The sequence below is a fragment of the Magnolia sinica genome, chromosome 4 (genome assembly GCF_029962835.1).
Source record: "Magnolia sinica isolate HGM2019 chromosome 4, MsV1, whole genome shotgun sequence".
NCBI lineage: Eukaryota > Viridiplantae > Streptophyta > Magnoliopsida > Magnoliales > Magnoliaceae > Magnolia > Magnolia sinica.
The window spans coordinates 86,271,518-86,295,064 of NC_080576.1; the positions used below are offsets into that span (position 1 = coordinate 86,271,518).

At 38.5% G+C, this 23,547-nt stretch overlaps 1 protein-coding gene and 1 non-coding gene across 5 annotated transcripts in view; one reads left to right on the forward strand and one right to left on the reverse strand.

The window, feature by feature from the left end:
- Positions 1–23,547, reverse strand: part of LOC131243314 (uncharacterized) — a 135,474-nt gene that overhangs the window by 83,193 nt on the left and 28,734 nt on the right. For 3 of the 4 annotated variants that reach the window (XM_058242562.1, XM_058242561.1, XM_058242564.1), the window contains exons 6-14: positions 20,168–20,284; positions 18,114–18,264; positions 16,011–16,258; positions 15,590–15,778; positions 13,743–13,819; positions 13,538–13,655; positions 12,655–12,738; positions 10,303–10,398; positions 9,836–9,937 (exon numbers count right to left, since the gene is read on the reverse strand). In XM_058242562.1, coding sequence (XP_058098545.1) covers positions 9,836–9,937; positions 10,303–10,398; positions 12,655–12,738; positions 13,538–13,655; positions 13,743–13,819; positions 15,590–15,778; positions 16,011–16,258; positions 18,114–18,264; positions 20,168–20,284 — 1,182 coding nt within the window. The remainder of the gene's footprint in view (positions 1–9,835; positions 9,938–10,302; positions 10,399–12,654; positions 12,739–13,537; positions 13,656–13,742; positions 13,820–15,589; positions 15,779–16,010; positions 16,259–18,113; positions 18,265–20,167; positions 20,285–23,547) is intronic. The other variant, XM_058242565.1, reaches the window with a different exon arrangement.
- On the forward strand, positions 4,483–4,607 carry LOC131244944 (small nucleolar RNA Z247). Its single transcript, XR_009170712.1, has one exon. It is a non-coding gene; the product is annotated as a small nucleolar RNA Z247 (small nucleolar RNA).

Sequence of the window (23,547 nt, forward strand, 5' to 3'; positions counted from 1 at the left end):
ATAAGTCAATCTCGATAATTATCCACAAGAATGATCAAGAGACGTGGGTGTCTTTCAAATACAATCATAATGACACACTTCACTCACATGACACACTTAATTTCAATGATGAGGAAGAGGTTAGTTTATTCGAACCTTAACCCATTCTAGGTATAGAATGTGAGGAATGTGATCCCATCCCAAGTGTATACTGCACTGAATTGGACGATGATGAGTAATGGGATTCAATCTCAAGTGTGGCCCCTACCAATGATCAAGAGGTTCAGGAATCTACCAACCATAGTGATCTACTCCACCCGTCTAATATGACTGACTTAAATATGGAAGATGAACCACTTTCAACTAACCCTTCCAACCTTTGTGATGCATGTTTAGACCACTCCCCTGAATTGAATGATGATATGATTCGGGAGATGGACGATTTGCTCGATATGACTCTGGAATTTGAAACTACCCAGTTGAGGCCACAATCTGAGCTATACACTTTAGACGATTCAATGCCTTCACTGAGAAACTTCAATGACCAAAGTCTTCACATCAATTCTTCTCATTTTGATTTTCAATCTGACTATGCATGGCAAGAGCAAGAGAGCATGCGTCCATCCACTTTAAAAAACGATGGATTCCTTGGGCAAATCATCACAAGCTTCAATGTGGAAAATAAGTCACTCTCAGCCGAATTTCCCAACTCTTTGAATGAATGCTTGGCACAATTTGCAGATCCCGACGATCCTATGATAAAAGCAAAAGTGGATTCCGTGCAGGACAATATCTCGGTAGCTGTTACTAACCGAGAGAACCCTTACTATAAGGCCCCTTCTTCCACAAATCCTGATCGTTTACCATTAGAGGAGGAGCTAATAGTGGAACCGAAGTCTGGAACTTCGGAATGTGTTGAGACTACATCACTTCCTGAGAATTTTTCTAAATTTTATATACATGTAGTCTCCGATTCACCATCGAGTACTAACATTGACACTTTTTCTGTCATAGGTGAATCATATATCCTTTGGATACCTCGGGCGAATCAACGACAAATTTTTTATGAGGTACATAAATTTCTCTGGAAAGTCATGCCCCAGGGCATCCAAGCCTATTGCAAAATGGGCTTTTGGATGATCTTGTTGAGAAACCTATTAAGAAATTTATCCAGATATTGGCCAGAAGAGGAACTTTGCGGCATGACCGAGTAGTTTTTCCTTTGCTTTCATAGAACTAGGATAGTTTGCTTAATGTCGTTCTAGGTTAGACGGTTTTATGCCATTAGGTTAGTTTGCTTTTTACATTGTTTTAGGATAGTTTGTTTTCACTCTCGTGCTAACTTGCTTTCATGATGAGATCTTTGTGGAACGGCCTCTTGAATCTATCGTCCAGGTACTATCTTTCCATCACTTCTCCTTTACTTCGTTGTCCCATGTGCATTGCATGCTCATATCTTTTATATTAAGGACAATGTATATTTTAGGTTGGGGGTGGGAGATTAGGTTACCTAATCAATGTTTTCTCGGTCTTGAGCAAAAAAATTTAAAATTTTTAAAAATTTTCTGGAAATTCTTGTGAATTCGAAGTGATTTTGACGACCATAGTTGATTTAGAATTATAAGATGCGGAGTGTTAGGGATTTGCATCTCTTGGATTTAGTTGTCTGATAGATTCCACAGTTGAGTTTGAATTATCAATCCATGATTAGAAGTTTTAAACATTGATTGAATCATGATTTCACATGTCACATCTCGCTTACACATTAAGGTTTCAGTTCGATATTGAAGGATTAACTTGGTAATCACTAAGCATGAAAGGAACCAACCCGAGAAATTTTACCATCATGCTTATAAAGAAGAATTGAAAAGGTTAGGCGAATGGTCTTCACCATGGGTTTGCTCCCTATAGGTGACGGTTCGATTCCCCAAGGTTGACATTCGGAAAGGGTTAGGCGAATGGTCTTCACCATAGGGTTGCTCCCTATAGGTAAGAATTTGATTCCCCTCCTTGCCGTTAATTTTAATGGAAAAATCAAGAGTTGGTAGAATGACCGGATGATCTATGAGGCAAGTTTTGGTTTAGGTTTTGGTTGTCATGAATTCTCTTATTGGTTACCAATGATATCATGAAATAGAGAAGTGAATCTTAATGTTGATAAGCAGAGATTACACTATACACCCATGGATCGTAATGTTTAGAATTTTTCTAATTGATGGATTAATACTTTGAACTTGATTATGAAGTTTACCGTGCGCTTGATTCCAGGAGAAAGTTCTGCCCAACATTCATGAATCTTAGAATTCTAGTATCTGGATTGTTTTTCAAAAATCACCCGAGTTTATAGAAATTGTCTTGTAATTCTCAACTTATTTTTCGCATACTTTGCTCGGGACTAGCAAAATGCTGGTTGGGGGTTGTGTTGAGGGTCAAATATTGCATATTAGACCCCAATTATCACATGATTTTATGTACATGATAATGCTTAACGGCCTATTTTAATCGTGTTTTTGTTGCAAGGTGAATTTACGAGCCTGGACTGAAAAAAGGTAGTAAAAGCGTAGATTTGACTCTCTGAAGGCACCAGGGCAAGGGATGGACCCCAGGGGACCGAGATCGATGATTTTACACAGCCGAGATTCAAGAAAATCACGTCACACTAAAGAGGCCTGAAAGTCGTCCAGAATGCAAGATCACAGGGTTCCCACCATCTGTTTGGCTCGAAACTTTAGATCTGGCCTGGGAACCATAAATTAACCGTACACATCGAAATTCAGCCATTGGATCCCTATGGAAGTGGTCCAACGGTCAGATCAATCCATGAATTAATGATTTGGGGCCCACATGATATCTGGATATGCTTCAAAATTGGTCTCAACAGTTTAAATGAGGTGACAAAACGGATGGACGGATCAGATTTTTCACGCGCATCAATCTGGGACCCATTTTGCTACGTGGGACTGCACACCGGCTGTGCACTCGCAGTGCACCGAGCAACTAAAGGAGGTCAACTTGCGTTTGACTGCATGGTTTCCGCCCGATTTCAAATCGGCTGCGAACGCGAGAATAGAGTTGCGGTCCTTTCTTATGGGCAACCATCACGATTCAACGGTCCGATCCGGACTGTCCATCAGAGTCTTACAAGCCCACTGACCAAGACCTAGGCGGAAAATTTCCAAGAAGCAACGAGGATCCGATTTCAGCCATTCAAACGGAAGATAGACGGTGCAATAAAATAATTCGTAGGCCACATCGAATCTAACTCAAAACCAGCCAATTCCAACTGGTTTTTCATTGTGCATTCAGTGGACAAATTGGATTTTTCTGAATACATCAATCATGGGCCCCACCATCAGCACAGCGCAAGGCTTGCGCAAGCCCTGTTTACAGCGCAACCGAGACTCAGTTGATCAGGGCCATTTAGCGATCATGGCCAGGAACGGTCCAATGATCTTGGTCGTTCAAAATCACCCCAAGGTGGGACCGACCAGAGCCATGAAGTCTTAATGGCTCAGATCTGCCGTTCAGGTTCTTCCACAGCGCCAAAACGCGGGTTGAGTGCGGGCGCAAGCTATTTGCTGCGAGAAGACTGCGAAAGGAGTGCAGCTGTCCATCGACTGCATCTTGTGCGTAAGCAAGGTCGATTCCTTGCAACCGACCTCTCCACTATTAAGCAGAAAACATCCATAACTTTGACTGAGATCACTGATAAAGACAGTTAAATCCCTTGATCTTCTCCAACAACCTTAACAAACCTCTCTTTTGTATTTTAAATTTGAAATCAAATAAATTTCAAATCAAATGTTTGTTAGAGTTGTTATTATGTTGTTATTTCCCTCTTTGTTTGAAAATTCAAATCTCTTGTAACCTACAATATCATAAGTGTATATATATGCAATATACCTCTCGGATCTGGTCAAGAAGCCAGAATTCCAAACAATTCAATTGCTGTCATGGTATCAAAGCCCTTGACTCACGTCTGATCCATATATTTTCTCCTATCCTATCCTCATGGCTTCCTCTTCTTCAAATTTTCATGTTGTTGCTTTTGTTGCTCCTAACCTTAGTCAACTTGTTTCGGCTAAGCTTGATGGGGAGAATTATCTCATGTGGTTATCACAAATTGTTCTTGTACTCAAAAGTAATGATTTTATAGGCATCATGGATGGTTCAGAACCGTGCCCAGATAAGTTCCTCTCAGATGATCAGGGAAGACAGACCTCTAATCTCAATCCAGCTTTTCTTTTATAGCACAAAAAAGATCAGTTTGTTCTTGGTTGGATTAATGCCACTCTTTCTCGTAAGGTGGCACCCTCGGTTTATGGCATCACTTCTGCAAAGGCTGCTTGGACTACTTTATCCAACAAGTTTGCCTCTCAGTCCAAATCTTGGATTGGCCATCTGAAGAGAAGACTTCAGTCCCTATCTCAAAGCTCTAGAAATTGCTCCACCTATCTAGATAATGCAAAGGAGATTGTGGCAGAACTTGGTGCAGCCGAGAAACACATTGATGATGATGATCTGATTAATTATATCGTCTCTGGTTTGAATCCTTCTTTCCTTCTTTTTATCACATCTCTTTCTATTGCTTCCCGAGATAGAACTATCTCTTTTGAAGATTTTCAAGCTAAATTACTATCCAATGAACTCTTACTTGAGCACCAACTCAAAACCATTTCACCTGACACCAATAACTTTGCCTTCTTTACCCGAAAACCTCAACATCAAAATTCCCAGCAAAACAACTTTCCTCCATGCTCCAACCAAAATTCCCAGCACCAAAACTTCACTAACCGCAAGCCCAAATATCCTGGAAAATCAAACCAGCCCTCATTGCAAACACCTTACCACTCTCCAGCTCCTCCTAAACAGTCCAATCAGCAGCCTTATCAGTTTCCAAAACCCAATCAGCAACAGCAGCAGCCATTCAGCACCCCCAGATCACCCTGTCAGATCTGTGGCAAGTCTAATCATAGAACTCTTGACTGCTTCCACTGCATGGACTATGCTTACCAAGGCCGCTCAACTGGCTGCAATGGTTGCACACTCTAATGCCACACAAGAAGGTGAAAAGACCTGGTTTGCTGATAGCAGAGCTAATCAGCACATCACGGCCAATCTTGAGCAGATGACACTCCATCAACCTTACACTGGTCAAGAGAATTTTGTTGTTGGTAATAGACAAGGTTTGAGTATCCATAACACTGGTTCTACCATTTTTCACACTCCTACTTCCAAACTTAAACTAGATCGTGTTCTTCATTGTCCTCAAGCTTGTGCAAATTTACTTTCCATCAATCAATTCTGTCTAGATAACCATTGCTTCTTTATACTCACTGAAACTCACTATTTTGTTAAGGACAATCACACGGGGCAGACATTGCTGGAAGGCAAGAGTAGTGGTGGACTCTATCCTCTCAAGTTGCAGAATTTAGATCTCAATAAGTCGCTTGCTATGGCAGCCATTGTAGGAGTTAAAGCACCTGTTTCAGTTTGGCATTCTAGATTAGGGCATGCTTCCAATTCAATTGTATCGTTTTTGTTGAACAAACACTCTCTTCCTTTTGTTGGTTCTTTAAATAATTTTGATGTTTGTGAACCTTGCCAATTTGGCAAAAAGAAACAACTTCCTTTTATTGGTTCTTTAAATAATTCTGATGTTTGCGAACCTTGCCAATTTGGCAAAAGTAAACAACTTCCTTTTGTTGGTTCTTTAAATAATTCTGATGTTTGTGAACCTTGCCAATTTGGCAAAAGTAAACAACTTCCTTTCTCTAATTCTATGCGAACTTCTAACTCTCCTCTTAAGCTTATTCATTCTGATCTGTGGTCTTGTTCCACCAAATCTCTTGGTGGTTGTCGTTATTATGTTATATTTATTAATGATTTTTCTTGTTATTCTTGGCTTTATCATATTCATAACAAATCAGATGTGTATGTTTGCTTTGGTAAATTTAAACTCCTAATTGAGAATCAATTATCCTACAAAATTAAGCAACTTCAAACTGATGGAGGTGGGGAATACATGTCCAAACACTTTCAATTGTTCCTTCAAAACAACGGGATCCTTCATAGAGTCACTTGTCCACACACACCTCAACAGAATGGAGTGGCCGAGAGAAAACATAGACACATCACAGAAATGGGGTTATCTTTGTTGGCTCAATCTCACTTATCTACAACTTCTTGGGTTGATGCTTTTCTTACAGCCATTTTTCTCATTAATCGGCTACCTACAGCTATTCTTGATATCAAACTCCTTATTCTAAGCTATTTGGTACAGATCCTAATTATTCAGCCTTGCGATCTTTTGGTTGTGCATGTTATCCTCTCCTACAGCCTAACTCCTCTAACAAACTGATGTTTAGAACTAAGAGGTGTATTTTCCTAGGTTACAGCTCCAATCAAAAAGGGTACAGGTGTCTTGATCCTTCTTCTCACAGGATATATTTGTCTCGGCATGTTGTGTTTAATGAATCTAAGTTTCCTGCAGCTGAAGAAGTGTAATCCATCTCTACTTCTGACAGCATGTCTTCCTCGATAGGTACATCTCCTCCCATTCCTTTTATTTCAAATTTTGATTTATCTCATTCTCCTCTTACTTTTTCTCATCCTAATCATTCTCCTACAGTAACCGAAACACCTTCCTCTACCGAATCAGATTCTCCTCCTACCAATATATCCACTTCTGACCCTCCATCTCAATCTATTCCTTTGTCCATTTCAGCTACCCTTGCACCTAGCATACCTTCCTCGCCTCTTATAAACACTAAACCTCCAAAATTGCATCCTATGACCACTAGATCCCAAACAGGCACCCTCAGAACCCGTGAGTTCCCTAATTTCACCTCCTTCCACTCCACTAAACACCCACCTATTGCTCTAACCAGTACTATGGTACCTCTTGAACCTAGTTCTTACAAACAAGCATCTCTTAATCCGGCTTGGTGTCATGCCATGCAAGAGGAGTATGATGCTTTAATGGCCAATAAAACCTGGGTTCTCTGTCCTAGACCTGTTGACCATACTGTTATTAATAACAAGTGGGTTTACAAGGTGAAACAAACCTCAACAGGTGAGGTTGATCGATTTAAGGCAAGGCTCGTAGCTATTGGCTATCAACAAGAAAGTGGCATAGACTATACTGAGACTTTTAGTCCAGTCATCAAGCCTGCAACTATTCAGATTGTTCTTACTCTTGCCATTCAATTTGACTGGACTATCACTCAGCTGGATGTTTCTATTGTTTTCTTACATGGAGTGTTACAGGAGGAAGTATATATGGAGCAGCCAAGAGGTTTTGTTAACTCAAAATTTCCTGATTATGTCTACAGACTTAAGAAATCGCTTTATGGCCTGAAACAGGCTCCTCGAGCCTGGTTTATGAAGCTGTCCCAGTCACTCCACATCATCCACTATGGATTCCTCTTTGTTTGTTTATCACAACGATGATGTTCATTTGTTCTTTCTCATTTATGTTGATGACATCTTAGTGACCAGGACACATCAGACCATGATTTCTTCCCTCATCAGTCAGCTCCAGCTTCAGTTTAAGATGAAGAACCTTGGTGACTTGCATTTCTTTCTTGGCATTCAAGCTCACAGGGACTCTTCTGGTTTACACTTGAGGCAGACTAAATATATTAACGATCTTCTCCATCGCATTAAAATAGCAGAGCTAAACCTTTTCCCTCACCATGTTCATCAGGACTTCGGTTGTCCCTTACTAGTGGTGAGCCACTTACTACTGATCAAGTGACAGAATATAGGCAAACGGTTGGGGCATTGCAATACTGCACCCTCACCCGTCCAAACATCTCATTCTCTGTCAACCAACTCTGCCAATTTATGCACTGCCCCACTTCCTCTCATTGGTCTGCAACCAAAAGAGTACTAAGATATATTAAGGGGACAATTCATCATGGCTTATGGAACACAAAAGGTCCTCTGTCTCTTCAGGCCTTTTGTGATTCTGACTAGGCAGGGAATCCTGATGATCATCAATCGACTACAAGCTATGGTATTTTCCTTGGCTCATGCTTGGTGTCTTGGTTAGCTAGGAAACAACCTGTGGTGGCTCGGTCCAATACTGAAGCTGAGTACCGAGCTCTTGCCTTTGCCACTGCTGAGTTGTATTGGATACGGATGCTCCTGCAGGCTCTTTGCATTCCATTTGCTGTCGTTGCTATTCTCTGATGTGATAACATTGGTGCTTTAGCCTTAGCTTCCAATCCTTTTTTTCACGCCAGAACTAAGCACATTGAGGTGGATTTTCATTTCATTCGGGAGAAGGTTGCTAACAAGGACATTTCCCTTCAATTCCTTTCCACACAAGACCAGCTTGTTGATGTGTTCACTAAGGGGTTAAGTTCAGCTCGGTTTTGTCTTCTTAGAGACAAGCTGCGGGTGTGTCCCCACCCCCCTCCCCTTTTGCAGGGGGATGTTAAGCAGAAAACATCCGTAACTTTGACTGAGATCACTGATAAAGACAGTCAAATCCCTTGATCCTCTCCAACAACCTTAACAAACCTCTCTTTTGTATTTTAAATTTCAAATCAAATGTTTGTTAGGGTTTTGTATTTTAAATTTCAAATCAAATGTTTGTTAAGGTTGTTATTATGTTGATAAAAGAAAGATCAATGAGATAGAGAAGCATCATCCACGGCTGGGATGTCAGTGAGAGAGAGAGAGAGAGAAGAGTATTTTTTTAGAGTTTTTATCTGTTTATTTACTGGTTTTTTTTATTATTATTTTTGTGAGATCTAGTCCAATCATGTTGGGCTAAACCTCTTAGCTAGGGCTAAGAGGTGAAGCTTGTAGCATGATTGGGATGTTGGCTTTGTTTTGATTCATGTCTGGTTGAACCTTATGGATTCTAGTTTGATTATCGAGGAATATTTTTAGTTTTAATGGTTTGTTGTGACTCAAATTACAATAGCTTAAGATATTCTCTTTTCATGTATTGAAATTGTGAAATTAGGCAATCCCGTTGTTCACCATCGTCTCATGGGCATGGTTGGGTGATGGAATCCTCTTAATCTTCTCAATTCTCTTATGATTGGTTGTGGGTTTGGTAAATTGTTGTTGTTTGCCTCGTCTCCTAGGCATGGTTTGGTAACGGAATCACTTCCAAATCTTTATCATTCTTATCTATTGATGATTAGATCCATGAGACGTTCAGATATCTGACAAATCTCTTCTTACCAATTGGATAGGATAGGACTCTGATTCCAGTTGTGTCCTTGAATCATTGCAAGGTAGCTTCCCAATTGCTACAAGTGGATCCTTAGCACCCTAGCTCCCACCTTTAATTTCAGTTAATCACAATTATTTCCTCAATTATTCCAGAATTAGATTTCATCTTCGCCTAGTTCTAGTTCTAGTTACCTTCAGATTACGTACAAGGTTCAGTCCCTATGGATTCGACCTCGGTCTCACTGAGATTATTACTACATCACAACCCTATACTTGGGGTGTGAACAATAATGATATGGAAAACATTGACTACTAGTGTTATCAGCATCGCCGAGCCGGAGATATGGATTATATCAGGGATATTATAGATAATATCGAGGGTACTCCTAACAATGCCGTGCATTTCAAATCATCCATACATCATCCATAAAAAGCCGCAACCCTCATATATCCTAGTAGAGCTAAAAGTAAACAAATATCACAATCATCCATACAACACATCCGAAGCACAAGCTCACGAAAATGGCACCCACTTATTTCCAGTAATGAAAAAACTAAACACACAGCAGATGCATATGAACCCATGAAATCATTCTATGCATGCACAGGTAGACGTGGATAATGATCATGCAACCATCATACTTAAGAGGCACCATATTACCTGCAGAACACTCTGTGTCGCACAATCTTGACCAAGTGGCTTTAAGCAAATGTCAGCCAGGGATACCATAGATCCAGAATAATTTGCACGAATCCCATCAACCTGTCAGAATTAGGCAATGAACTAAACATATCTTCAACAAAAATATAAATTTTAGGTGAAATGAGTGAAACGGTAAGAATTTAATGGCTAATAATCAAACATAGCTAGATCATCATCATCATAGTCATGTAGTAACCATCTCGGATTGTGTATACAAATTTTGTACCCATCACTCCTACAAAAGGTCTAATCCTCAGTAAGTGAGCAATGCTTCATGTCCCTTCTCACTACCTCAACCAATTCCTTTTAGATCTTCTCCCCAACCTCCCTTCAAGCCCCCTTTCAACCCTAATTATCTAGCGTAGCTTAGATACTTCAATAAATATCAAGATTCCTAACAATGTGGCATTAAAAACAGAGAATACCTTCTTCTGTACTTCAAAGAGTAACTGGATATTGCTCTCTGTCACAATACCGGGTGCCTTGCCATTTTTTGAAACAGGAATAGTAGCTAATATAAGCTGCAAAGAAAGCAATTATGCAATCATGCAAAATTAACCCGTATTAGATCATGAACAGGTGAGGCATGTACAGAACACGACAGGAAACAGATAAAAAGCATTGCAGACAAATACGGGGTTAAAGGTATATAGCCACGATATATGCATGCAAATAGTCAAGAGAAAAGCACATGCAGCTTATAAGTGCCCGAATTTAAAAGAACAAATCATTCTTAAGGTTATCCTTAACAAACTAAAGTAGTTCCCCTATGTGCCTCCAAAGTAATTAAGTGCAGATCATAACCCTACCAACACACTTCACTGGAAAGTGGAAACAACCTGACACTTCAATTCAAAGAATTGTGAATATTGAAATGTCCTTCAGTAGAAAAACTATGATGCATTCAAATTGAAGAAACCTGATACGTCATAAATCTGACTTATGCAGTAAGAACCCTATTCCATCATTAGACACTTATAGCATGGGAGGAACCAAAGAAATCCCCAGTACATTCAATCACCCTTTCAGTGAACTCAAGATCTCTCTATTGTGAAATAACCCTCAAATGACAAGATAAATTGAAAATATCAAACTGAAAGAGAATCCATCTTGATATTTCACCCATTATAAGTTATACAGCCAACTAAAATTCTAAAATGCACTAAGAGTAAGATAAAAATCCATAATTGAAGATAAAAAGATCATACTGTAATCTTTTTTTTTTAAAAATAATAATCATTAAAAAAAATAATAATAATAAATATCATTCTCCAACATCTATCATAGTTCCAAGAGATGCTTGAAATGTAAACCTACAAGAGTCATGTTGAGCTACCAGCAGTTATTCTAGAACCAAAAAAAAAAAAAAAGAAAGTGTTAGGGATTAATGTGGACTCTGATGAAGGCCTATAGGTACTGGGGATTTATTTCTCAACATAATTCATTCATGGTCTTATAACAACATCATCATACATGTTGCCATCATCATCATAGCCTTGTCCCAGATATTTAGAGTAGGCTTTACGAATCTTCTTACGAAAATCAGTCCTAAGGCCTTATGCTCATTGAGTGAACAAGACCTCTTATTAACCACCAAAATCCAAGTTGTTTGAGGTCTTCATCTCATTCACTTTTTAAGCCCTTCAACCCTAATTGAAGTTCTCCTCCTTATCAGAGGTGTCTCTAGTCTTTGTTGCACATGACCTGACCATCTCAATCTACCCATCATTCTCCTATTGGGACTGCTTCTAGGTTATGACAGCATTCATAGTTCATCTATCCTTCCTAGTCATTTGACATCGATCTCAACATCCTATCTCAACAACAGTCATTCTACGCTCCTTTCAACTCCTAAGCACCTAGTATTGCCCTAAAGCAGAGCCGGTCAAATAGCTATGTCATAAATCTTTCCCCTAAGTTTCATTGGCATGAGAAAATCACTAAACACTCCAGAAGCAGATCTCAACTTCATCAAACCAGATCTAACTCTTCTGTCTCTCCATCCTTCGGAATGGTTGGGACAAGTCAACAAATCAAATAACTTCTGAGGGATCTCCTGAGCACCATTTTTAACTAAAGCCTTGCTTATAAGCATTTCCTAATAAAGTTGCATTCCAAATATCTGGTTATTTTTACGCCTCAAGACTCTAGAGTCTTCCTCCAAGCTAAGGTTCGCAACAGGCCAGGCTTCGGCTGGGCAAATGTTAAATTACAAATGGGCCACACAAAAAAAAGGCACCTTCACTTTCAAAATCTAGCATTGGACGTGTCCCTCTCTAGTCATATCGATCATGTTGTCCTCAAACAACAAACACCTAGGGACCTCATCCTGGACACTAGCAACTAATTTATCTATAATAAGTGGAAAAGGGGGCCTCTAGATTTTATTTTTATTTTTAAGATCTCAATTCTAGATGTTTAACAAATTTCAGTAAAGAAAACGAGCCCTTTTAAACGTCTACTCATTTCAGCCAGTTTGCAAGAAGTAAATGACCAGAGAACATCCAATCAATTATTACACTTATCATCAATAAGATTGAAGTGGCTGGATGTTACTAGCTTGGAGGAAAAAATGAATAGCAGTGGATCAAAGGCATAAGAATGGATGAAGCTATTTGAAAAAAGAAAAAAAAAATTCATGAAGCAAAAGTCAGCTAAAATTCTAGAAGCATTCCATCAGAAAAGAGATTCAATGAAAAAATAGATTACGACAATAATATCACTTATAGACAATCACACCAGCAAAACCATAAAGACAGAAAAGAAAGAGATATCACCTGTTCAATCCTATAAAATGGTGCAAGGTGGTTGTCAAAATATTGTTTCTCCTCTGCTGCTTTACTCCCATGCCCGACCCACAGCTGCAATCGCACATATTTACAACTTCAAAATTGGCCAATGTTTATGTGGAACAACAATACAATCTTTTGGGAAAAGTGAGTGTTTAAGAATAAGAAGGCAGAAGCTTGGAAGCCCCAACAAGAGTTCATAAAGCATGTCAGGTAAAACATAACTTTTTCCAATGGCTTTTGTAGAAGATTTATCAAAAGATATCAAGTCACAAAAACATAACTGCCTTTAAACAAGACAGGAGTTTTAGCATTAGCATCAAAGATTTACCATAATCTACTCATTGTCAGTTGCACGCCAAAAGGCATAGTATTCCTAGACATCATCTACTTCTATAAATCAGTTTCGAACAAATTATAGATTACAATAAGGCACCAGATCATTCAATTTAATGAGTCATTTACTTTTCCATGATGAGTCAATCAATTTCTCATAAAAGAACTGAAATCACAAAAGGCAAAATTCTATCAATACATCAATGGGGCTGTGCTGAAATTAAGGCTGCAAAGACATTTAGTTTCTCATTCAGTTTAAGATGAGTCTTTTACTTTTTCATACATGCATTGCAATCAATGATAGGCAAAAAAATTATCAATACATCAATGGGACTATGATGAGATTAAGGTTTCCAAAGCTTTATCCACTTGAACTACACAATGGACATGGATGGCCTAATCATAACAGTATAGTCAAGTGAAGGTACACATACACGTACACCACAATGTTCGGTTAACTTGGAAGCTGTGTAGAAACAGAATCATGGATATAATTGTGGATAAAAGACAGGTCTCCAAGATGAAAATGTGATACCTTTGCAGGCCGTGTCTCCACCTTGAAACGGATTAGACCTAAACATAATAGAAAAGTGAAACCCAACGACGAGCATAACACAATAGTTGGGTTTCTGGCAACCCATGTTCCATATCTCCTGCACATGGACCATAAATTTGACCCATTACATCAACACTGTTCAGCTACAGGTATGTAAAGAACATTGAATAGCACAGAGAGCAACCTATAGAAACTTGACATATAGCCTTGAACAAAAGAAAGTTGAAGTCCTTTCATCAGAGGAGTACCCCCTTCAGGAATCTGAGAATCATGAAGCAGTAACATAATTAAAGATATATGATATTCACTATTCATATAATTTTATGACAAAGAGATAAAAAGATCCATGGCATGAGCATCAATGAAATCAAAAGGATGGAAATTATGTTACATGTACTTAATCACCATAAGAAGAAAATAATCAAATTTCAGAGAGCAAGACTCAACACCTAAAGAAATCTAGCATGCCTGCATTCTTCTCACGTTTGCTTTAGTCCGCAATTGTATGGTATATGCATTTATTAATTACTTGAAACGGTTCTTGAAGCTCATTTAAGCCTGAAGTTCGAAGTACAGTTGAGAAGCAAAGAGAAGAAATGCCAATAATAAAACATAAGACTCCCTTGAAAAGAGAAAAGACACCATATGAGAGTTATCTAAGACAACTTCACCGATCGGTTCTTCCAGCTTTCAGTAACTTAGATAACTTCAAGACAAGAACAAGCTTCAGTCCTAGTAACCATGTTGCATTTACACAGAGAGCCCCCTGATGATATTTAATGCCCTCATCCCAAATATTATTATTATTACAGATTACAGTTCATGAAAACACAAACAATCAAGTAGCTGAATACAAACCCAGTGATGGCCCTCATTGATGTTTAGAACAATAAAATATCCGAAATGCTTTTACAATTGGAATATATGTTATGAAAAACTCATCTACTGCAAAAGCCCACAAGGCAATAGAAAGGGCCCAACCCCCCAAGGAATGTGATAGCCCCCAATACAGAGAGGGGTTTTTCTCACAAGAGGATAATCACATATCTTGAAAAAGGATCAACTATCCACAAGGGAATGGCACGTCAAGTAGAACTTATTTAGGACTTTTGATGGCGATGAAATGATAGATGTAAGGACTTCTGCCTCCTTCAACTATAAGTCCCAAGAAATGTGCCAACTAGGGCCTCCAAGTCACAACCACAATCCATACCATTGAGCATCTGGGGGGTAGGGTCATATACAAACAAAGTTACACCTGATTAAACATCGAAAAAGATAGCAGTGGTGAAACGCGAAAAACTTTGTCCAGACCGGAGGAGTCAACAAATCACTCCCTGCACTTACAAATCTTTTGGCTCTATAAAAATCTAGAGATATGTATAACTTGCACAAGGAGACGTGCTGTGTCAAGCACAAAAAGTAAATGAAGCATTAAGCTTTGAAAGCCAAACGACAAATAAATTGCAAGATCAAAATAAAAAATCTAACAAAATAATAGTAATAGAGAGATGACGATGTAAGTATATGTTGATATAGAAATATGTGGTTAGATACAAGAGGGCCAAAACATAGATAAGAAAGGCAACAGAGTATTTCCCCAATCCCCACACTGTTGCATTTGCCTAATGCAGCTTTGTGAACAGAAGAAGAATATTTGTAATGACCACATTCTATAGTTCAAACAGTAGACTATGGAGGGGTGGTAGTGCATTGCCCAAACAGTTTAAAATGGAAAAAGAATCTCAGAAACACAACAGAGAATTTTCTTAAGTCCCTATGATAACATAAAGCTGAAAAATAAGTCCTGAAAAGATAACACCAACATCAACGGCTGACTCCAATGTTAAGAAAATGGAAGAGTTTTACACTATTTCGAGGACTAAAGTGTCATTAGTTTAGTTGCACAAGCCATCATTTCATACTGATTTTAAAGTGCCATGTTCCAGTTGCCACACAAGATTTATCAGCAGAAGGCGAAGAAGAAAGTTTCATTAAGAAACAGATTAAAAACTCTAAATTGGCATGAACCTGCACAGAACGGCTCTCATCTCCCTGCTTGTTCACAGAATGGACTTCGCTTTCTTCCTTGGCATTTAACAAATGTTTCATTCTAGATGAAGGACTCCTCTCTTTTCTTCTGTGTAAGAAACCCCATCCGAAAAATGCAGAAACTAAAATAATGTACAGAATCGCTAACGAAAACTCTAAACATTTGACCTGCATACATCAAAAAAGAAATCAAGTTAGCCACAGAATGCTTCTAAACATTAAGATCAAGTTGACCACAAGAAACATCTAAACCAAAGCAGGCTGCCTTAAGAACACAGGTATTCCAAATAAGCAGGTAACGGACATCAGTCATATAATAACATTGCAGCATCTAAATGCACATTAGTATCCAAAAGAATCTAGATTCAGAAAGATGCATTTGTATTGGATGGGATCTCACCTTAAGAGACCCAATTGTAATAGAGCAAGAACCTTTGTCGTGTGGAGCAGGAGGTGCTGAATCAGAGCATACAGGAGAAGAAGGGCAATCACCACAAGAGCAACCCAGTGAAGTGTCCCCACATGAATGAACAGATGTATTCATAGGCTTCATCCCAGATGATTCCAGAATGTTTGATCGGAAATTAATTGCATATGGGGAACCAGGGGTGTCAAGGGCTGCTTGCTGACCAATAAATGCAAACCATTCTGCAAAAAATAAGCAGAAACCAAAACGTCAATGCCTAAGACTAAGCATAGAAGTTAAAAATCAAATAGGAGCATCTTGTCATATAGAGAAGAGTTGTAGGGGAAAAAAGTCCATTTAGAAAAAGGATAGAAATAAAAACACAAGGTGGCAATACATCTGCCAGTAAAATTTCCCATCATCAAGTGAATCAAACAATAATAATCCTCATTGCTGTAAGGCAGGTTGGAGTCATCGCAAAGAGAACTTCTCAAAAAGACTTCTTATTTTTTGATAAATGATTAAAATTTATTAAAAAATCCAAAATACATAGGGATATAGTTACCAACACTTAGAAATGTCAAAAAGAATATTTCTAACACCTGCATCATTAAAAGCATAAGGAGTTTAAAGAAAACAAAACGTGAAAGTAAAAGATTAGGTAAGCACGAGCATACATTTCGAAAACCTGCATATTAAAAGCATAAGGAGTTTAAAGAGAACAAAAAATGAAAGTAAAAGATTAGGCAAGCAGGAGCATAAGCGATTGGCATCCGAAGCCGCAACACATGACGATGTAGTGACGATGCGTTATCTACGATTTAGAGTATCCAATCCAAGAGGCACCATATGACCACATAACGTTCAAGTGTCCAAACAGTAACACGAGGACAAGTTCTCTGTTCTCTCCAATAAGGGGGAAGTCTGGCCATGGTCTACTTGGCTTGCATCACACTGCCCATGGTCAGGCCTCGTGAGGCGCATGCACAACAAATGAGGTGAAGTTAGGGGTATTCTTATAATTTTCATGTTGTGGGTTGTTAGTTAGGAATTATAAAGTTCTTAAGGGTTAATTTGGTTTGTTGGAGTTAGTTGTGATTAGTAACTACTTAGCAAGATCAACTGGTAAGAAGTTAAGAACTACAACTGGTGGTTAGGATTAGTTGAACACGGTCTATAAAAGGTAATTCTCTACAATTTGAGGAGCCTTGGTTTTGCAGTAGAAATTGATAGAGAATTGAGAAAAGAGGATTTGCTTGTGTGTTTGAGTGAATTTAAATGCCAATTTTCATTCCATTTCCCTTATATCCACAAATCTCCCCTTCTTCCTTTTCTATTTACTAAGCAAGGCTCCTTCAAAATCTGCCGAAGCAAGCAATCTAGGTTAAATTCATCATTTAACAACAAAGCAACAATAAAAACTAGTTTTCATTGAAGCTATTTTAATATACTGATTATATGGATTTTTACTGCAAAATTCCTCAGGAATTCTGATTTAACCAAAAAATGCGTCCATTAATTTAAAGTTTCAATAAAATGCTTTTTGGAGGGAGAAATGTACAAAATGCCCTTCCCATATTTCTTGTCTAAAAGCGGTATTGTCGAACGTTGTAGAACCCGCATGTTGTGCTTGAAATCCAACTCCATCCAACAGGTGCACCACACCATGATTATCAGGCAACCCAAAAATCAGGTATTCCAATCATCAGGTGGGCCATATCATAGAAGACAATTTACATCACCCAAAACTACGAATTCACTTGTGGCCCACCTGATGGATCGGCTTGATTTTCCGGTCGTCTAGTCAACATGGTGGGATGCACTTGTTGGATGGGTTGGATTTCATACACACCATGCAGACCCCATAATGCTCAAATCAACCTCATAGAAAACATATAAGAAGTATTTTGGGCATTTTGATCTCCACAAAAGCACATTTTGATCTCCACAAAAGCACATTTTGGGACTCAGCAGAGCAATTTCTTGGTGAAATCAGAGTTTTTAAGGTATTTTGCAGTAAAAATCCCAAGATAATACAAAAAAAAAAAAAAAAAAAATACAAATAATGTTTTAAGAATAGTCAATAGAGTCCCTCACCTCTGAAATTCTGAGCACCAGCACCAATAAAATCCATGGCTCGAACATTCATGGTCCCAAACTTTACATCTTTGCAAGAGTTATATAACTCTTCGCCATATGAATCAGTCACATAAAAGTCAATCCCATCGACAGTCAGATTGTTATTAACCTAAAATCAAAAAATAAGTTTGCTTGAATGAAACTTGATACTCATGTAAGTTGATATCAAACCAAATCAACATGTCAGAAAATACTGAGTATGATGCGCATCGAAAAATATTTTCTCACAACTCAACAACATAATGTTTCCAATTTAAAGAAACATCCGAACTGGAAGTGAAAAGCAATAGATGCAAGAAGACATTTATAAATGTATACAGTGAAATGGAAATTTGTATTCCAATTTCCAATGCGATAGAGGAAACACTTCTAGATTGCTCTAAATATGATAAAGTATGAGTGTGTGTTCGTGAGTGTGTGTGGTCATGCGCGCGTTGGTGTGGGTTTTTGGTGGGGAGGGGACCATGGTTTGTTAGTTTTCGTATACAAATAGCATGTCATAGCACCACCAGACATGTAACACAAAGGCACACCATGATGGATTCACAAGGCCCCGAGAAACAGACTCTGCAGCTCACATGCAAAGCTATATGGCACCACTTGATGAACCAGATTGATGGCACCTGCAATGAAGTAGGGGTGTACTACTCAGACAAGGAGATATTTCTCTTACAAAAGCCATCTCTCCAACCAACTGCCACCTCAACCAGTTGGGTCAACCATAGACCACTATTCCATACATCAACTTCTTCATTTCCCTGGTACTTGTGGAAAATGGTGAATGCCCAATGGCAGCCATGTACCACAATGTCCCACAACGTCTCGCTAAGCCATGATACTCTGAAGCTGCATTTCAAAACTCTCATGCTGTCAAGAAAGGTGAAAATCATTGTTGGTAAACAATTTGATCTTCCCATTGTCAACCTCGTAGGACAATATCAATTTTTTTCCTGAGGAAACCAGTTTTGCCAAATGGCAAGTCATTTAGACCATGGAAATCAACAAAATCTGAGAAGATATGGATGTTCAACACAATTTTCACTCCCATTGCCTGGTTCAACCATCTAACAATACTCAAGTAGGCCATCAACAGGCCAGGCCTGGGAATGCATTCAGCACAATGTTTTCGAAATCATATTGTATTGCAAATCATAACAGGGGTCGAATAATATCAAATTGCATATCTATTGTAAATCTTAGGATTTTTTTCTGATTTCTTACAAATACTGAACACGTCTGAAAAATATAAATAAATCAAAAAAGATAAAAACTCATCAATCATCCATTTCCCATCACCATGCACCAACAAAAGTAATGCATGTCATGATATTATCAATTGAAAACATGTATGTACAGTACACATATCATGATAGTAAAGGATTCTTGTCTTTTTAATTTTTATTTTTTAATTGTCTTTCAAGGAATTTACCTTAAAAACACACAAGATTCCTTTAATAATTTTGTTCTTTTCTACCTTGAGTGTAAAATTACGTTGGAGAAAACGGCATTTGATTCCAGTGACTAAATAAAAAGATATCTTGATTTCGGCATTTGATTCCAGTGACTGATAAAAGGATATCTTGATTTCTTCGATTGGGGTCCCTCCCTCCCTCTCTCAAGAAAATTGAAGGAAAGTAATTAGACGTATGTAATACGAAACATAATCGATTGAAGAAAACTCTGAAATGACCTTTAAGCACAATTTTACTATTACTGCCTGAATGCAATAAAATTCTGGTCACTTAGAATTCTACTGCCAATAACCACGTCACTAGAGCAACGGCTGAGGAAAATTAATCACAGGCGCATACATCCACAAACAGCTGAGGAAAATTGAATAAGGGAAGCCAATAAAAGTGCTGTTCACATTTCCAGATATAACACTCCTCAAATTCATTAAAAACATAACCAGCCAAGATCAATGTCAAGGAGCAGGAAAAATAAATGTCATTACTCAATATAAAAGAGAACATAAAATCTGCCATAATTGACATAGCAAAGAAGCTTCAGACCTTGGAAATAGAAGTCACATTGATGAAAAGGCTTTGATTCGGAGAGCAGGACAGCTCGCAGAAAAAATTTAAAAAGTTCCTAAGACATGCAGGGCAACCTACGAGAAAAGGAATTGCCTGCAAGCATAATCACGGGATCCAATGAGTGATTGCATGACGATAACCAAAATAGATGAAAAACTTACATAAGACAATGTCTACATAGAGTTAGGAAAAACCATTCCCAGAAGGGATGAGCTCGACCCAAAAAAAAATGAGAACTGCATCGTTCAGGAAGTAGTCTAAAGAAGAAAAGTTTTTCTCAATTTTAGAACTTTCTACTTACTGAATATATCATGCCAAACTACAAAATGACGAAAACTCCACAGTAAAAATCGAGCAGAATTACAGGCTAAGCACACATACCAAAAAAGAAAAAAAAAAACTTGCCCAGTACTGAAAATAGATGTTAAATTGGAGGTCACAGTGCCATCAAGAGAACTCATGGAAAAAAATTTGAAGGTTTTATCATTTGAAAGAAATTGAATGAACATTTATTTGATCTTGATCCTTGTGGAGCAAAAAAATACTATATCTGCACGGGCCTCCTAATAATATCCATAAATGAGGAACAGGTTAGTTACTAAAGAACCATACACCATAAACAACAATCTCAGATGTATTCAGCAAAGCATTTTTCATGGGGATGATGTGATTAATATGACCCATCAAACAAACATGCATTTTCAGAATGCTCAGATGTACGATATGTGACCTGAAAAATCAGGTTAACCATGTAAGATTATTTTGCAGCAAAGCTCGTTAAGAGGTTGCTTCTGTAGACCAATTAATATTTCGTTCTTGTCTTCTTCTTCTTCTTTTTCCTGCAACAAGGAAAAACTAACTACAACCCTGCTTGGCGAAATAAGAACCTTCACTTTTATGCAAAAAAAGGTTCAGGCAACTAATTTAGCTTCACGCCAATGTGCAGAAATGGATCATTACAAATGGTAAATAGTTTCAAGCACACTATGCAAGACAAGTCCAGAACATTCCATATATTGGGTGAACAAGTGCATCAAAATGCTCATGAAAGATGTCTGTTAAACATTGCAGATCTCACCAGGCAATGTAAGGGTGTGGTGCATGGTATAGTATTGATATTTACCCCAGCAGAATATAATATTCAAAATACAAAAGATAGGATTGCATAGAGTTGCTCTAGATCTGTTTTTAGTTTTGGATGTGGATACAAACAAAGATATGCACATGCATTTTGATCAATAAATTTGACTTGATCCATCACATTGTGAACTATGAAGAGAGTCGAAAGACAAGCAATTAGCTGAATTTTCTCTACATCACATTGTGAACCTTCTAAAGGTATATATAATGACAGAGCCCATTATAAATGCTGTGGATGGATAAGGACTCCTTACCTACAGAGATATACAGTTGTGTAGTCCTTGCCTAGATATTGCTGAGGTGTCCTTACAAAGATTTAAACTTGCCTTCCTACTCCAAAGTCTACAAAATTACATAGCTAAAGGACAAGGACAATAAAGAAATCATACCCTTGCTTAAGACCTAATACAATTAAGGAAGAGATCTTAATACCCCTTGAGTTAACTATCTCAATAGAGGATATGGTTGCTTCCTGTCCACTTAAAAACACTGTTTAAGCAGAAATTTGGTGATGATACCTGCAAATTAGGAATGGGTGGAAACCACAGCTCTTGAACATCTCCTACAATGATCTCCTCACAGAGTAACAGGCAATCTCTGTCAATGCTTTGAGCATGTAAACAAATGAACAAAGACCATATAGCTAGTATTTGTTTTTGTGTTTTACTTTAGGACCCTGATTTTCTATCTGCATCAATGAGGGTTGTTGCTACAGTTGTACTAGGGGATGGCTTGCATCAACTCACATAAATGGATACATTCAACATTATATGTATCTGTAGACACCCCACCCAGGCTAGCAACTTGATAAGGTATGGATGATTTTTAGGAGCTGAACCTAAACCCCACACCCTACCCAAAACCGCAGTCATTTCCCAAACCTGATCCAAACCCTAGCCGAACCCGAGCCATTCCATTACCCCAAACCCTAACTTAACTCAAGCCATCACCCAAGCCAAAGCATACCCAAACCTTCACTCACAAACAATCCATTTTACGAGCCAATTTTGAGCCATTTTCAAGCCAAATATCCAAAACGGGTTTGGGGCCGCTCTCAAGGCTCAAAAAAAAGGCCCACCGGCCAAATTGCGGGAGCTACCCGAGCGGTAATCCAATTACCACCTGCTCTCAAGAAATGTGTGCGGAGCCAGCTGGCTGAGATTCGGAGTCAACAAAGGTCGGGTGGTAGTCGGACTACCGTCGACAGTAATCCGATTACCGCCCTCTCTCGACAAATGTACCATCTGAGCACACAATTGTTCCTCCCTCCCAAAGTCAACTCTCTCATACAATTAACCCCAAAACTTACCTTATTTGCCATCCTGCCAAGTTCAAGAGCCTATAAGGGAATGCCATGTGGCATTACCCTTCTCTCAACCAATCACAAGCCACCACATCATTCTTTACCCTCCAAAGTCCTAAGAATTACTAAATGTCATCCTAAAATGCTATAAATACCCTTCCTTTCTCTCCATCAATGATCAACCAAAACAACTATCAATCCATTAAGAAAAGGAGAGAGAGAGAGAGAGAGAGAGAGAGAGAGAGAGTGAGTGAGTGAGTGAGTGAGAGTGAGAGGGTGTGCTTGAGTTCTCAAGCTCTCATCTTTTTAACCCCCTCTAGCCACATCTTAGTCTCCTAGTCCTACTCAAGCCAATTATTCTCAACCATGGTGCATCCAAACATCCAAACCATTTCAAATGCAAGCCAAAGATCATGTAATCATCACTAGCATTCATATTTTATCACATCGCATCATTACTTCCCTTCTCAACCCCCCCCCCCCCCCCCCCCTCTCTAGATTACCATTGAATGTATGCTTTGTGACTTGCCAGAACTCTAGATCCTATCGCATCAGAAACTCATGGTGGCATAGTCCATTTTAATGCAAGCCAAAGATCATGTAATCATCACTAGCATTCATATTTTATCACATCGCATCATTACTTCCCTTCTCAACCCCCCTGCTCATATAGATTACCATTGAATGTATGCTTTGTGACTTGCCAGAACTCTAGATCCTGTCACATCAGAAACTCATGGTGGCATAGTCCATTTTAATGATATTTTAGCATCATCACATCTGTTCAAAACTCTTTTAGACATTCTTTGAACATATGCTCTGCGGCTTGCCGAAATTTCGGACGCTGCTACATCAGAAATCTGAGTCTGTCTAATCCCATTTCAATCTTATCATCCTATTCCTTAAGACTATT